Source organism: Stegodyphus dumicola, chromosome 3, assembly GCF_044657685.1.
Source record: "Stegodyphus dumicola isolate Sdum_Otavi_A_Nest chromosome 3, ASM4465768v1".
Taxonomy (NCBI): Eukaryota; Metazoa; Arthropoda; class Arachnida; order Araneae; family Eresidae; genus Stegodyphus; species Stegodyphus dumicola.
In genome coordinates this window covers 25,609,242-25,623,209 of record NC_140770.1, presented here as the reverse complement: position 1 = coordinate 25,623,209, position 13,968 = coordinate 25,609,242, and the positions used below count along the sequence as shown (strand labels likewise).

The following is a 13,968-nucleotide window of genomic DNA, read 5'->3' as shown; positions in this document are numbered from 1 at the left end:
TTTATTCTAGAAAACAATGCAGTGTAAATATGAATCAGAAAAGACATTTTATATAAAATATGAATGAGACATGTTTGGAAGTGTACAGCCCATAAGGGCAGTTAGTCTGAACACAGTTTTGCAGTGATTCACTTAAAATGTCATCCACTATAAATATGTTGCTTCACTTTCCATTCAAGTCTGTTGCCATTCGGTAAAATGCGAGATATTGTCATTCAAATTTAATCTGCATGTTATTGATTAATATTGAGCTGTTTAAAAGCAATAGGTGCAGTTCTTAAGAATATTATACTTTTACTTTTTAATAAAAATAGAAACGAATTTTAATTCGTAATATACGAGTATCTAACGAAAAATATTCAGTATTCTTGTAGAAGTACGTTATATATTTTTTCACTTTTCAAATATACGGTGTTATCAAAACCGGTGTTAATATTTAGCTATGACTACTGAAATTTGGCTTTCTATTAGGAAAATATAGTATTGTAAATTTACATATCAAAATATAATTATTTGATCTTATTAGAAACAATTTTTGAAAAATAATTCTGAGGAATTGATCAGCCCAGCTATAAAGGAAATTATGTATAAGAAGTTATTGCCGAATTTATGTCGAGTTAGATTATGTTGTTTGATTATGGCAAAGCAAATTAAATTTAGTTTGTGTGAGAAAAGCTTCATATCAGAGTCAGACTGATAAAATGAACATGGTGTCTTTATTAGAAAAGTAAGATCAACAAGTATCTGTTGAATTAATACATAAAAATTAAAACCATTATCTTAAAAATACATCTTTTATTAATAAGTAGTAGTTACATGTCAGAAATAATTGGTAGAAATTTATATAAGGAATGACAGTTTCATAATAATGCACTTCTGAATATCGGATTTTATACCGACGTCTAGGATATTTGTTGAAAATAAAAAAGTGTTTCTGTAGATATGTTCTGTAAAACTCATATATTGGGTTGCACGCTGGAATAATTTGCTGTTTATTTGATGAGGGTAAAGTATTCGAGGTCACTCTGCCTAAGAGGAGGGATGTTTTCACTGTGGACTTTCTTATGGAAACTGGATTGTTTTCACGTTATACGTAGTGCATTCAGCCCCTTAGTTAGGCTGAATTACCGGTATTCGGCAATTATAATCGATGGCTACTGGTCGGCAAAATAGTTTAAATCAAACGGTATTTGAAATCATATTTAATATATCTGGATACACGTGAAAGATTAAATGAAATTGCCAATATTTTTATGATTAATGTCCTTAAATTAAGCTTCAGAAAGTCCTGTGAAACTAACCTTTCATAAGTGAAATGTCTTCTGATCTCTCTCTCTCTCTCGGTGTAATTTATGATTTAATTTAGTTTTAAATGAACATTATGCTCTTCTATAGTATGGAATTCTTTTTTTAATGTGCTTATATTTCAGTGCTTTTATATAATGATGCATTTTTAGAACCTTAGTAAAAAATTCCCCACGAAGACATCCCTTCCCTTGGGCAAATAGCTGTCGCATGCTATATAATTATTCCAGATGTACATTCAAATATCTAATCTTTCTAATCTTCCATGGGCCATTTGTAGCTATGTGACGGAAACACTAATACTAAACTACAAATTGGCTCAAATAAACTAATGATGCCTAAGTATCGGCTGGTAGAGCATGCAAAGCGGAAATAATTGCATTCAGCTGAAGCTGACAGAAATCTGACCACGCAGCGCTCTATTCAAAAACCTCAACTTAAATTCACCACAAAACTAATTTGCATTCTGCTGAAGAATGTGAGAGTATGAGGTAGAAGTTAAGCCTAAGTATCGGCTGGTAGAGCATGCAAAGCGGAAATAATTGCATTCAGCTGAAGCTGACAGAAATCTGACCACGCAGCGCTCTATCCAAAAACCTCAACTTAAATTCACCACAAAACTAATTTACATTCTGCTGAAGAATGTGAGAGTATGAGGTAGAAGTTAAAGTGAATTTCAAAATCATAATAACTGGTTAGTTTAAAATAAGTACCTTATTAGTAGATTAAATTTATTGAAATCTGTCGAAGAGACATGGCATATATTCATTTAATATTTATTAAATTTTATTTTGTTGCTAATCTTTCAAGAAATGGTTTCCAATCTTTGGTGTTCATAAACTAAATTCGTCAGCCAAAGCTGCATCAAAAATTTCAAAATCTTAACGAAATTTTGTGTAAATTATGTATTGTATAGGAATATGAATGTCATGGAATGACAGTTTACTTTCTCATTAATTCGCCCCACTTTTGACGTCGTGCTAACTGTCAAAAGTGCTAACTCGTCCAGTTTGTAAAGTGCAAAGTCCAGATGTCGACAATGGCTTATGCAGTGAAGTTTTCAATTATTACTTACCATTTTTTGTTTCATATGTAGCTGAAATTTTGGTACTTTCTCATTATCCGCATCCCTACGAGAAATCGCTAACACAGTACAGTTAGCGTGCCAGATGTGACGAATATGTGAATTGACGAGAAACATATGTTTGTCTACCTTTATGGCTATAGATATTTTATGTTTCATTTTTTCCTTTGTTGAAATGGGCATGACCATAAGACCAACTTGTTTGGTTAGGCGGGTCGGGCTACGCCCACTACTGATACTGATACCTTTATGGCACAGAGGTATTGCTCTGTTCATAAATAATACGAAGAAGCATTTTCTGAGAAAAGCCGAAGTGCATTTGGCTGGTATTTACATTTTTATACTCAGTGGATGCAAATGATGGTTAAATATAAAGCTTCTAAATCCAAGCGTATACTCAAATATGTGTGTGAGTTGGTTGTTTTCGCATGTAGACTTCAAAATACGGCAGATTCTACTGGAGGTGCGTGTAATCAAAGTACCAAAAATTTCACCGATATGTAGAATTATAATTTTGTATTTTTAAAATAATAGCCTAACGGATACAGAATAATCTGAATTGTATTTTGATTTCCACTGCTGATAACATGAGAATGGACCTATAAGCTGATATATGCAGATTTGTTCATCTACTTGGCAGTCTAGGGAGGAACGAAATTGATCTGCTCCTCAGTCTTGTAGAAAAGCGTCGTACAGTTTCGTTTTTAGAACACAGAAGTGTTGTAACACACATAATAATCAACAAGAATAATATCAGAAGTCCAAGAATGATGAGGACAGTGTAGCCCCCGCTCTTGCCACCTGAAAAAATTTAATTATTCAGATATATGTATGACAGGTCCTGGTAAACAGTTAATTACTCAGATATGTATGTGACAGATCCTGGAAAACAGTTGATTATTTGGATAGATAACTATGACAGATATAATTCTAATTGCTTGGAGTGAATAAGAATATATTTTTTGTAATGCATGTATAACATGTTGCCTGACATAACGAACGCCTCGTTTAACCGATTCCCCAAATGAATGCACGTTCGAACCAAAAAATATATTGCATAACACATTCGGTGCTGTTTTACAAATTGCACATATTCTTGATGCAGAAAGCTAAATTGGTTTTGTTTTACTTATTGTTTATAGCGGGTCAGTTGTCCGTTATGGACTAAATGTGTTCAGTGGGCGACAGTTTTAGCGAAAGAAGTAAAATATTGCGAAAATTTAAAAAATCATTGGACATTATATTACATGTACAGGTTGGAGTAGTCTGTTGGTAACAGGCGCCAAGCAGGCTTTGAAAAGATACAACACCAGGTTTCTGTAATATATATAGGTGGTTGTTTAGTGTATTGAAAATACGTACTAGACGCAAAGAGTGTGTAATCCATCTATTCCCATACCATAGTAATATGGTACGATTTAGGTTATGGAAATCCAATCCTATACCATAATGTCAAAGTGCTAAATCAATATAGCGTTGCATAATGCGAGACTTCAGTCTATCGCCTTTGGTACCACTATACGCGGATGATACTACAGATGGAAGCGATATCCACATGAATATGTAATGCAATGTCATTCATCCATCCATTTGTAATGTTTTAAGTGCAGCAGTAATAAATACTTGTACTAAGCAATCATATATTGCTGAAACAGTGAACATTTTGCAAGAAATTCCCGACAAGGTTGAACCGCACTCGATGAAACTTGTTACTGTGAATTCTAATTTTAAAATTAGTGTTTATAATGTAACTGTACGATCTATAAAACGCATGCGAAAAAACAAGATTTGTTCACTGATACGTTATGGCTATTGTGATCATTTCCATCAGAAAATTCGCCTCTATTAAACCCATCGATTCTACGGGTATATTCACTCCGTTCTGCCCACTTGCCATCTAACCCGTTTCAGTTCTTTAAAAGGACAATCGACATTCTCGACTGTCTTAATTCTGTTGCATTCAAAGTTTAACAGTTGCTGCTGTATTTTTCGACTAGTCGTAACGTAATTCCAGTATTTAATAGCATCTTTCGGTCGTTTACTCTTATTTTGCTTTCAGGCAACATTATTGGTGTACATGATTTGCATGTGTGCTTCTGTGCTAATCTCTTAAATATCTTCACATAATCTACTCAGTACAAAAATTCCGGATTCATTGCATACATCGCGTATTGTATTTAATGGCTATAGTAGCATATTTACTTTCCTAATCTTTATTCTTGCTAATGCAATAAATCATTATGCTTTTATCTAAGTTGTTTCCAAATGTGTATTTATCGTGTGGGGTAGTGTATGGTGTTTTTTTATAAATTATGAACTTTTTTTTTAAACATTAGGCGATAAATTAAGGAATAAATAATACCCATTCCATTTATTTTGAAACGACTTCCTGTCATTCGCGTAACGTTGTATTTAAAATTTTCAACGTTCATTTCAAAATTAAATTTCCTTACCGCAATTGGAATTTCCATAAGTTTCTTCATCACTTAAGTCTCCACAGTTGTTGTGGCCGTCACACGTTAAACCAGACCATATGCAATAATTGTTAGAACATTGGAAGGAGGAGTCACTTTTATTTCCTTTGCCGCTACATGATCCTCCAAGATCGCTAGCTATTTAAACAAAATTGTATATTAAATATAAGCATATGTAAACAAATATTTTCAGACTTTTATATGCCACAAAACGTCATATACGGTTTATTTTCTAATAACTCATTACTCTGGAGTACCAAAAATCTCTTAAAAGATGAGTCTGCGAGAATACAGAGTAACGATATACAAGCATATCACTGGTAGCACCCACAAAGGCGGTTTTAAAACTGATAGATATCTGTCTACAAGGTGACCAGAAAGTTCCTTTACACGTGAAATTATTTCATTTTTAATAACACTTACAGTTATTTGTCCAAAACTTCCATATATGCAGCACCATTATTCCTGCACAGTTTGATATGCCTGAATGCCCTCTTAACTTGTCCGCTTTAGTGGCTGCGATGTCACTTGCTAGAAGGCTTCAAGCGCACTTGCTGGCAGGACATCATTGTCCACGTACCGCTTCTTCTTGACGAATGGATGAGGGCCATCCAAACCCGAAGGCAAACTTCCCAGACGAAAAAGCTTTATTCTGCCATGTGATCAAAGTCTGGTGATTTGATTGCTGCTTATCGAACCGTTTACAAAAATCTATCCATAAACTGGGTTTTGTTTATGTTGCTGTGCTTCCGTTTATGGACTCACACACTTGTCAACACTGCTCTGAAGTGAAGTCGATATCTGCCGTTGTTCTGGAGACAATGAAGTGGGCAACGCACAGACTTTACTCCCCTTCTCCAAGTAGTTACACGGGAATTATGTTAAAGTTTACTTGAGGAGCAATGTTGCCATAACTATGATCAATATGGGAGGTTCAAATCTTAAATACTTACTTTCTTGCACTGTTACACACATTTAGTTCAGGTGCAAAGGAATTTTCTGGCCGCAGCGCGTAGCTTAATACATCACGAGAATACCAGTTTTTACGACTTACGGAGTTTTCAGTATGATGCGATCATTGGAATGCCTGAGATTGCTTATAACATTTCACATATGACCATTGCAAGAATGTACAGTAATAACAAGAATTCTGTCGTAAAGATTCTGAATGAGCTTGACCATTATCAAATGGCCAAAATCATTTTGTGCAATAAAAGGGAAATATTGCCTCAAGTAACACAGGAATTCAGGCCTCAGCAAACATCAGCATGAGGATTGAAGAACGTTCCCTTTTGTAGGAGGCAGGTCACGGGCTAATAATCAACCGCAATATCCTTAAAGGATGCATGGAACTCAACTATACAGCTCATTTCAGCTTTAAACTTTAGAAAATTGGACATATAATAAGTTGAAACCAGAGGCTGATCTGAGCAGTTGCATTTCCAACTGTTTCTGCCAAGTAGAAGCTTATGCCTAAATACGAATAAAAATCCAATGTATCCCACATAGGATTAGACTGTATGGTACGGCGTTTTGTTTTTCGTAATAGCATTCATTATGCGCATATCAAACGTGTCTGAAGGTGAATGTGACATTCTCGTCTTTTTTGATGAGTTCATATCCTTTCAAATTCTGCATTCATTGTGATGATTTTGGTCTATCTATCTTTTGACAATGCACAGCGAAAAGGTCTAGAAATATAATGCATATATAAATAAATGATTCAATCACTCGTATGTATATGGAGTTTTGCCATGATCCAAATTCAACAGATCTCTACATTATGAAGTATACATCTGAGACGTCATACACTGCCTTCAGATTTCAGAAATCCTACACCTTAGAATATAACAAAATTATGCACCTCTCTGACGGCAGTGTAGTGTTCGCTGTGTATAAAATATTCCTGCATACTTGCGGAAGCTACTATTCTTCAATTCTATACCTCCATGAAGCATCTATTAAATATTAAGTTGACGAACCGTTCTTTTGGCACTTCAGTGTATTTTATAAAAAAAGTAAATATTTTTATTTCTCCCCAATAATAAACTTATATATGTTTTACTCGTGCCCTTGGGAATCACAGAAAATATTTACCTTTTTTTTTTTTTTTGAAGATTACTATATGCCACTACGGAATCACAATGATAACCAGAACACAGTTCGCAAGTGTGGGTTCTCGATTGGATGTGCTGTCCCTGGGTAAGTCTCGTTTTATACCTGTTTCGTTGCATTGAAAAGGGCATTACACGGGCTGACCTCCTGATCTCCGTATTAGGCGGGAGGTGGCATCATGTGAAAAGCTCCATCGTGCCAGAGAGACTGTCAAAATATAATATTAAGCCAGTGCACACAATCCCAGGGATATATATCTAGATAAATTAGTTGTGGCGCTTTTCGAACATCTGTTAATGTAGCATTTTGCTGGGAATAAAATTTTTAACTTCTCTAAAGAATGATAGCAACAATATAGCTACAACGAAGTCAGTAATTGTCAGACGGAAATTTACAAGTGAAGTAAACAAAAGAATGCGGAACGCTTTACGATTGTGCGTGTCATCCTTGCGAAGGAGCCAAGCTAATCTCCTCTGCATCGTTCCAATTTTAATATATATAATGTTTCGAAGGAAGTACTTCGATAGCAGTTTCTTTCTTTCCTTTCCCTCCATGAAAAATCAGTGCTACCTTTGATTGATCAAATGATTGCTCTTTGTGTACGTTTCGTTTTCGTGCTCTTGTAAATAAAAGGCAAAACAATTTACCACGTAAAAGGATGACTAAATTAAACGAGTTATTTTGATTTTAAAAGATAAAATAAAATGATAATTTCTTTTAACATTCACACTATCGCGCATTATCGATGGTATAAAATTAATTACATCATTTTTAGTATTTTTTTATCTTGCTTACTCATTAGCTGTTCTGAAGAGCATTCAGCAAATGTAAGGTAATTTATTTTCTTTTAGAAAATGTAATTCAAACTTAAACTTTTAGAAGAAAGAAGGGAAACCTCCTGTCGCTGACTACGGTATTAGAAGAGAGAAATGTAGTTTTACCTTTTTGGAAAGCCGTGAAAATGAGTGTGAATCCTGGATATCCCGACAGAGTTTTGTTGTCCAAATCATCAGATGTGTGGTATGTGAGATTCATGACATTAGGCGTAGACTTGTACAAAGACGTGTAATGACGTTCCTCATCCAGTCTTTTCATCGTTTCGCATAGTGGTTTGTCAATCTGGGTAAGAGATATTTATGGAAAATTTGTAAGTTCGGAATATAAGTGAATCTAAGTTTAGAAGTTACCAGCAAAATTTCAAGCTATTTCTATTTTATGTGTCATTAGTTTTGTTTTTTTCACTTTTAGCCCAAAGGGGCGTTAGCCTAGAAGGCCTATTATCCTCGAAAGGGCATTTTGCGTCGAATCATTATAAAAGACGGCATTACTTTTCAAATTGTTGCCACGAAATATTATCTCCCTGTATTATGATTAAAGAAACTAAATAATGAAGAATTCGCTTGAATGTATATGCGTTTCTCGCATTGTGGAAAAACAACGGTGCCTTAAGTCTTCAAATTTTGAATAACGTGGTCCAACAACCTAACATAGGCACATGGAAGCCCGAATTTGGAATTTAGTATTAGTTTCATTGTGCTCTATTTCATATTTTTAAAACTTTAAGGAATTTCTGATTTAAAAAAGTTCAAAGCTAGTATTGGCAATACTGTAGGGAATAAAACATTTTTATCGCCAGACTGTCTATCAGAAATTCTGAAGATATGCTGTTTTTAAATACATTTAGCCCAAAGTGGGGCTCTCGAAACGTGTATGTGTCTGTAAATGGGGGAGGGGGGAAACAGCCCGTTTGAACGTAATATAAAATCTGAAAGCTTTCGGATTTTATGCATTTATTTTTATTTTTTATTTTTCTTCCACTGGATTAATATTTAATTTTATTAACATTCAGATTTTGCTAGCGTACGTTTTTACGTTTGAAATTATCATAATTCAATACAATTTCATAAAGGGTATTGAAATTTTTATTTCCTTAATAGACAGCTTATTTTTACGTATTTACAAAGAAAGTATTAACACGAAACTGCATTCGAAAATAATGCGAATGTTTTTCAAATATCATTTTAGTTCTTTAAACTCAGTCTCTTATCTAAGTAACACGATACGAACTATGTACAACAAATTATGTATACTGTTGTAACTATGTAAGCTCAGTATCTTATCAATGTAAATTTGAGTCTTGTTTCTTTTCAGTTCCAAAGTGATTTGCCAAATTAATAACCTAATTTGTAAATATATTCATAAGGTAGAGAACCGTTGGAAACCATTTACAGTGGAACCTCGAGATACGAGTTTAATTCATTCCAGCATTGAGCTCGTATAGCGAATTTCTCGTACCTAGAAACAAACTTCCCATTGAATATAATGGTAATCTGGTTAATGCGTACCGTACTCCCAAAAATCTCACAACCCTCTCATCTTCAGTCGACGTACCTGGTGTTTTTCGGAGAAGGTCCAAGTACAAACTCTTAGCCTTAAGGCAAATAATACTTCCGACACCGAATCGCCTTTTAACTGCTTCTCGTTAACCCACACCAACAACAGCTTCTCAACATCTTCTAAGAGTTTTGGACGTTGCTTGGAAATAACTGTGACTCCATTGGCCACATCAAGGTTCTTAATTTCTTCCTTGTTCTTCAGAACAGTGCAGATCGTCGATGTCGAACGGCCATAAGTCTTCGCCAATTCCATCACTCTTACACCACGCTTATGTTTATCTATGATTTCTTCCTTAATTTCAACAAACAGGGCTTTCTTCTTTTTTTTTGCCGCATTATCTGAGGCAACAATCTTTTGGGGAGGCATCGAGAAATAATTATCTTCACGTTAAATGTAAAAAACAATTAACTCACAAGCGTACAAGCACGTAGATCAAAGAACACCGAGTGATCTGACGATGGCATTCCCCGAGTCGAGCCGGACCGAGAAACGCGCCACGCATACCAACAGCCTGGCTTGTTGCTCGTTACTCGAGTCAGTGCTTGTATTTAGAGACGAATTTTTCTCTCATAATTTCCTCATATCTAGAATTTCTCGTATATAGAGGTGCTCATATCTCGAGGTTCCACTGTACTGTTAGAAATAAGTTTTAAGTTTTTTAGTCATTTGCATTAAAGAAATAAAATGCATTTAGATACAAACCACTAAGTAGTCTTTGCAGTTGCCGTTGAGATCAACTCTAAATCCGGTTTCTCGCAGACTCACGAGAATATAATGCAGATGAGGTGCCACCAAACTAATAGTGCATGTCATATGCAGAGAATATGATGTGCGTGATGTTGCCATCAGGATTCCTGCCGACATAGGACCTGTGCTTGCTAATCTTATCGTTAAAGATCCATTACTGCACGCTCTCTCCACGTAATCTGCAATATTTATTAACATAGTTTGCTCAATGTACCATAGTTGAAAAAATAATATTATATTACACTAAAGAAATAAACGAGATTCTCGCATGAAGACCATGTTGTTCAAGTTTTTCTAATTTTAATTCATAACACATCTCATACATAAACATATTAGACTGAATTATAAACTAAGTATAATTAATCAGGTAATCCGAGAAAAAGAATAAATAATAAACTGAACCTAGTAAGCAAAAAATATCATTCAGAATTCTAAAATAATCCGAGAAAAAGAATGAAGAATAAACTAAACCTAGTAAGCAAAAAATATCATTCAGAATTCTAAAATAATCCGAGAAAAAGAATGAAGAATAAACTAAACCTAGTAAGCAAAAAATATCATTCAGAATTCTAAAGATTTGTTTACATAAACTTTTCTCGCAAGGCCTGCCGGGAAAAAAGTATCAGATAATTGCAAACGCACGGCCACCAGGGATCACATGACTATTTTATTTTCAACAAATAGCTGATAATAAGACTTTTCCTGAACCCTTAGCTCCTTACCCCCAAAAAATAACCAGTAAAAAGTTTATTTGCTAGTCACATGGTTACCGATTAATATAAAATTTTTATTAAATTCATTTTAAATTAGTATAGAAAATACATGGTGGCTACATTACCGTACGACTGGGATCTACGTCTTCATTTATTTTTGATAAAACGGTTGAAAAGTTCTTATAATTCGGAAAATTAAGCACTGCCATTCTGCCCTACGGGGTTCAATTTTTGTACTGCATAAACCACATTGCAAAGCTATCCCATATATTGGTATATGCACTGCTTGTGGTTTGGAGAATATCAAATGGCATGAAACGTCTTCATTTTCGTCAACGTTTTTCATGTTTTCGCAAGTATTGAACTCTTCATAGGGAATAAGATGACTAAATCTGTAACTGTCAAATCAACAAAATGCCAAAATGTACGAATCCAAGGACGTTGAGAAAATACGTTATCAGCCATTGTGTAAACGATTTTGAAATTTTACTCAAAAAAATACACAAAAACGGAACGTTATGGAACTCTGCAAGTGGTATCAAACCAAGAAAATGTCGATATTGATAAAACATTGAATTTTATCTGGAAATTTCTGCTTCGTGCCAAAAGATGGCGCCTATGGTATTTATGCATGCGGTTGCGCAAGAAAACCACAATCTTACATTCTGTAAAATTTTGAAAATGTGTTTTCAGTATTAGACCATCACGGGCTTATATTCTGTAGAATTTTTAAAAGGTGGTTTCAGTGTTAGACCACCGGCACCGAAAAAACTTGCAGAAGAGAGAAGAATACACATAATTACAAGTTTTTTAAATTCAGATCTTTAAACTATTTAAATTTTTACTATTATAATAAAAAAATAAAAATATTAACTAGGCATGTAATTCCATCGATTCAATTTGGACAATAAAACATTAGAAGCTTCTGAATGTTATATGTGGGATAACCATAAGGTGCATCTTATGTCATCCGCAGGATGAGCTTCGATGATCTGGTCGATGTTTATTTGACAATTACAAGAAGTTTAATTTAAACCTTTTGCTTCCCCCCCCCAAAGTATTATTTGAAAATATTTCTTTTTCATTATATTTTTAAAACTTTTGAAATGAAAAAAAAAAAAATTCTTAATTTGCAACTGAAATCTGTTTTAGTTCATAAGTAGCACGTGTTAGTTTTCTTCACCCAAAAGTGCTCTAAATCAGAATACTCAATAATCATGAATAATCTTGAATCATTTTGAATTAGAATAGCATAAATATTTTTGTGGGATGTGAGAGTTAAAATAAACAAAATAGAATGATTTTCTTTCTGAAAACTGAAATTATGAACCTATTTAACAAATGCAATCAAAGCAATTTTCAAATAAAATAAGTTTTTGAGTAAAGATGTAAGAAACTGTTCTCCTTCCTTACTGTGTTCCTTTGTGGTTTAGTTAGAAATATACCCGGTTAGCAAGAGCCGCGGAGCTTGAATCAATCCCTGACTCTTCATGTTCTTTCATGAATTCTAAAGAATTCTAAATCACTCTGCAAAGCTATAACTGTATTTTCGAAATACAACTGCTTAAAATTCTTAATTAATTCACTTGCGCAACTTGTATCTGCCAATAAAGAAATTTCGTCCTAAGTTTAGCAATGTATTTTGAAATCATTTTATCGTTATTCTAAATGGAGGAATGATTAAAATTTGAAACGACTTCAACAAAATAAGCACATTATGAATATACTAATAGTTCAAAGTTCGGCTTCGGAATCTTTTTGGATACAAATTCAGTTACCGGAATCTTTTTGAGCTATTGGAATCATCTTGAATATAAATTCAAGAAGATTCCAACAGCTGTTGACTGAAACGTTTGCGGTAAAAGGAAGTGAGACCAGGTATTCTTTTTTTCGTTTTTAAAATTACCCTTAGTAATCTGTCTAGTATACGTTGTTTGGGATCCTTAAGATTTGAAAGAAGGGAAGAAACAATTATTCGGTCCTTGATGTGTTCATATAAGTAGTAATCACACAGTGTTAAATCTGGACTTCTAGGCGACCAACTTCAGAGCCATGTTCTGGTCTGTCGAATGTCCAGTTCAAAAGTAGGGAAGATTTTCATCCATACCATGTCATAAAACGACACAGTACATCAGTTACAATATTTATTTTTGCGCATCCAAGCATAAAAAGAACATTATTTTATCCGATCAGCGGCCATCTTGCTGAATTGACGTCAAAAACATTCGCGTGATGCAGACGACATGAAAGCAAACATCGTAAATTCGAAGACTTCCTGTCTGAAACGGTACTGAAACTTCCTAATAAAAGAAAGCATTTGATATATTTCTTTCTTTTAGGTGAACCCTAAAAAACGTAGCTAACAATGCATTTTTGTTTTTACTTAATTAATGTTCATGACATGTTAATGACTGATCGTAACTTCGCCATCTTAGGTCAGTATCATCGCATTTGTTTTCCGATAAATCCTGAAATGGATACGAAATCCTACTGAATAAATATTTAGTAATAAATTAAATTGTTTTTAAGGGAAGCATACATCCTAAAAAAATATAAATTCGCTGTTAGCATTCCTTAAAAATATTGCTCAAATTTATGTAATTTACTTACATCTTCTGTACGCTTCATCTCCATTGTTACCATTGACCGCAGGAATTACCGTTATTAATGCCAGCAGAAATGTAAAAACTGCATTCTTTTCCTTAGAACCTAATAATAGCATCTCTTAATAATCCCAAAACTATATGTTTATTAATGCAAAATATGCACAACGCAAAAAGAACGTAACCGCCGCATAATGATTCACTGAATAGGAACTAAAAAATAATATTATCTTCAATAGGCTGATGCAAAAAAATTCACAAGATAAATCTGATAAGCTAAACAATTTAGCTTGTTATCATTATGAATGTTATGTTATCATTATGAATCTATTGTTTCGTTAGCGATAAACATTCGTCACTCATGAATACTTACATAATAATTTCCCTTCAATTTTCCGTTCTAATAAGACAAATTACATTAGTCAACAAATTTAAACTCTTACCTACTAGTATGCCGACGACAACAGGCTGTGTTAACTGAACTAAGATCTTCTCAACACGAAAATGGCAGATATTATTTATAACATGTA

General features: G+C 34.0%; 1 protein-coding gene and 1 non-coding gene across 2 annotated transcripts; both read right to left on the bottom strand.

The window, feature by feature from the left end:
- Window positions 1-694: 694 nt before the first annotated feature.
- Window positions 695-13,635, bottom strand: LOC118186475 (uncharacterized). The gene is made up of 5 exons (XM_035356576.2): window positions 13,446-13,635; window positions 10,078-10,301; window positions 7,920-8,097; window positions 4,843-5,001; window positions 695-3,190 (listed from the first exon to the last, which is right to left on the bottom strand). Exons 1-5 carry the CDS (start codon window positions 13,555-13,557, stop codon window positions 3,015-3,017), a joined length of 849 nt encoding a protein of 282 aa, XP_035212467.1. The 5' UTR covers window positions 13,558-13,635; the 3' UTR covers window positions 695-3,014.
- Window positions 7,389-7,497, bottom strand: LOC118186479 (U6 spliceosomal RNA). The gene has a single exon (XR_004757780.1). It is a non-coding gene; the product is annotated as a U6 spliceosomal RNA (small nuclear RNA).
- Window positions 13,636-13,968: the final 333 nt, after the last annotated feature.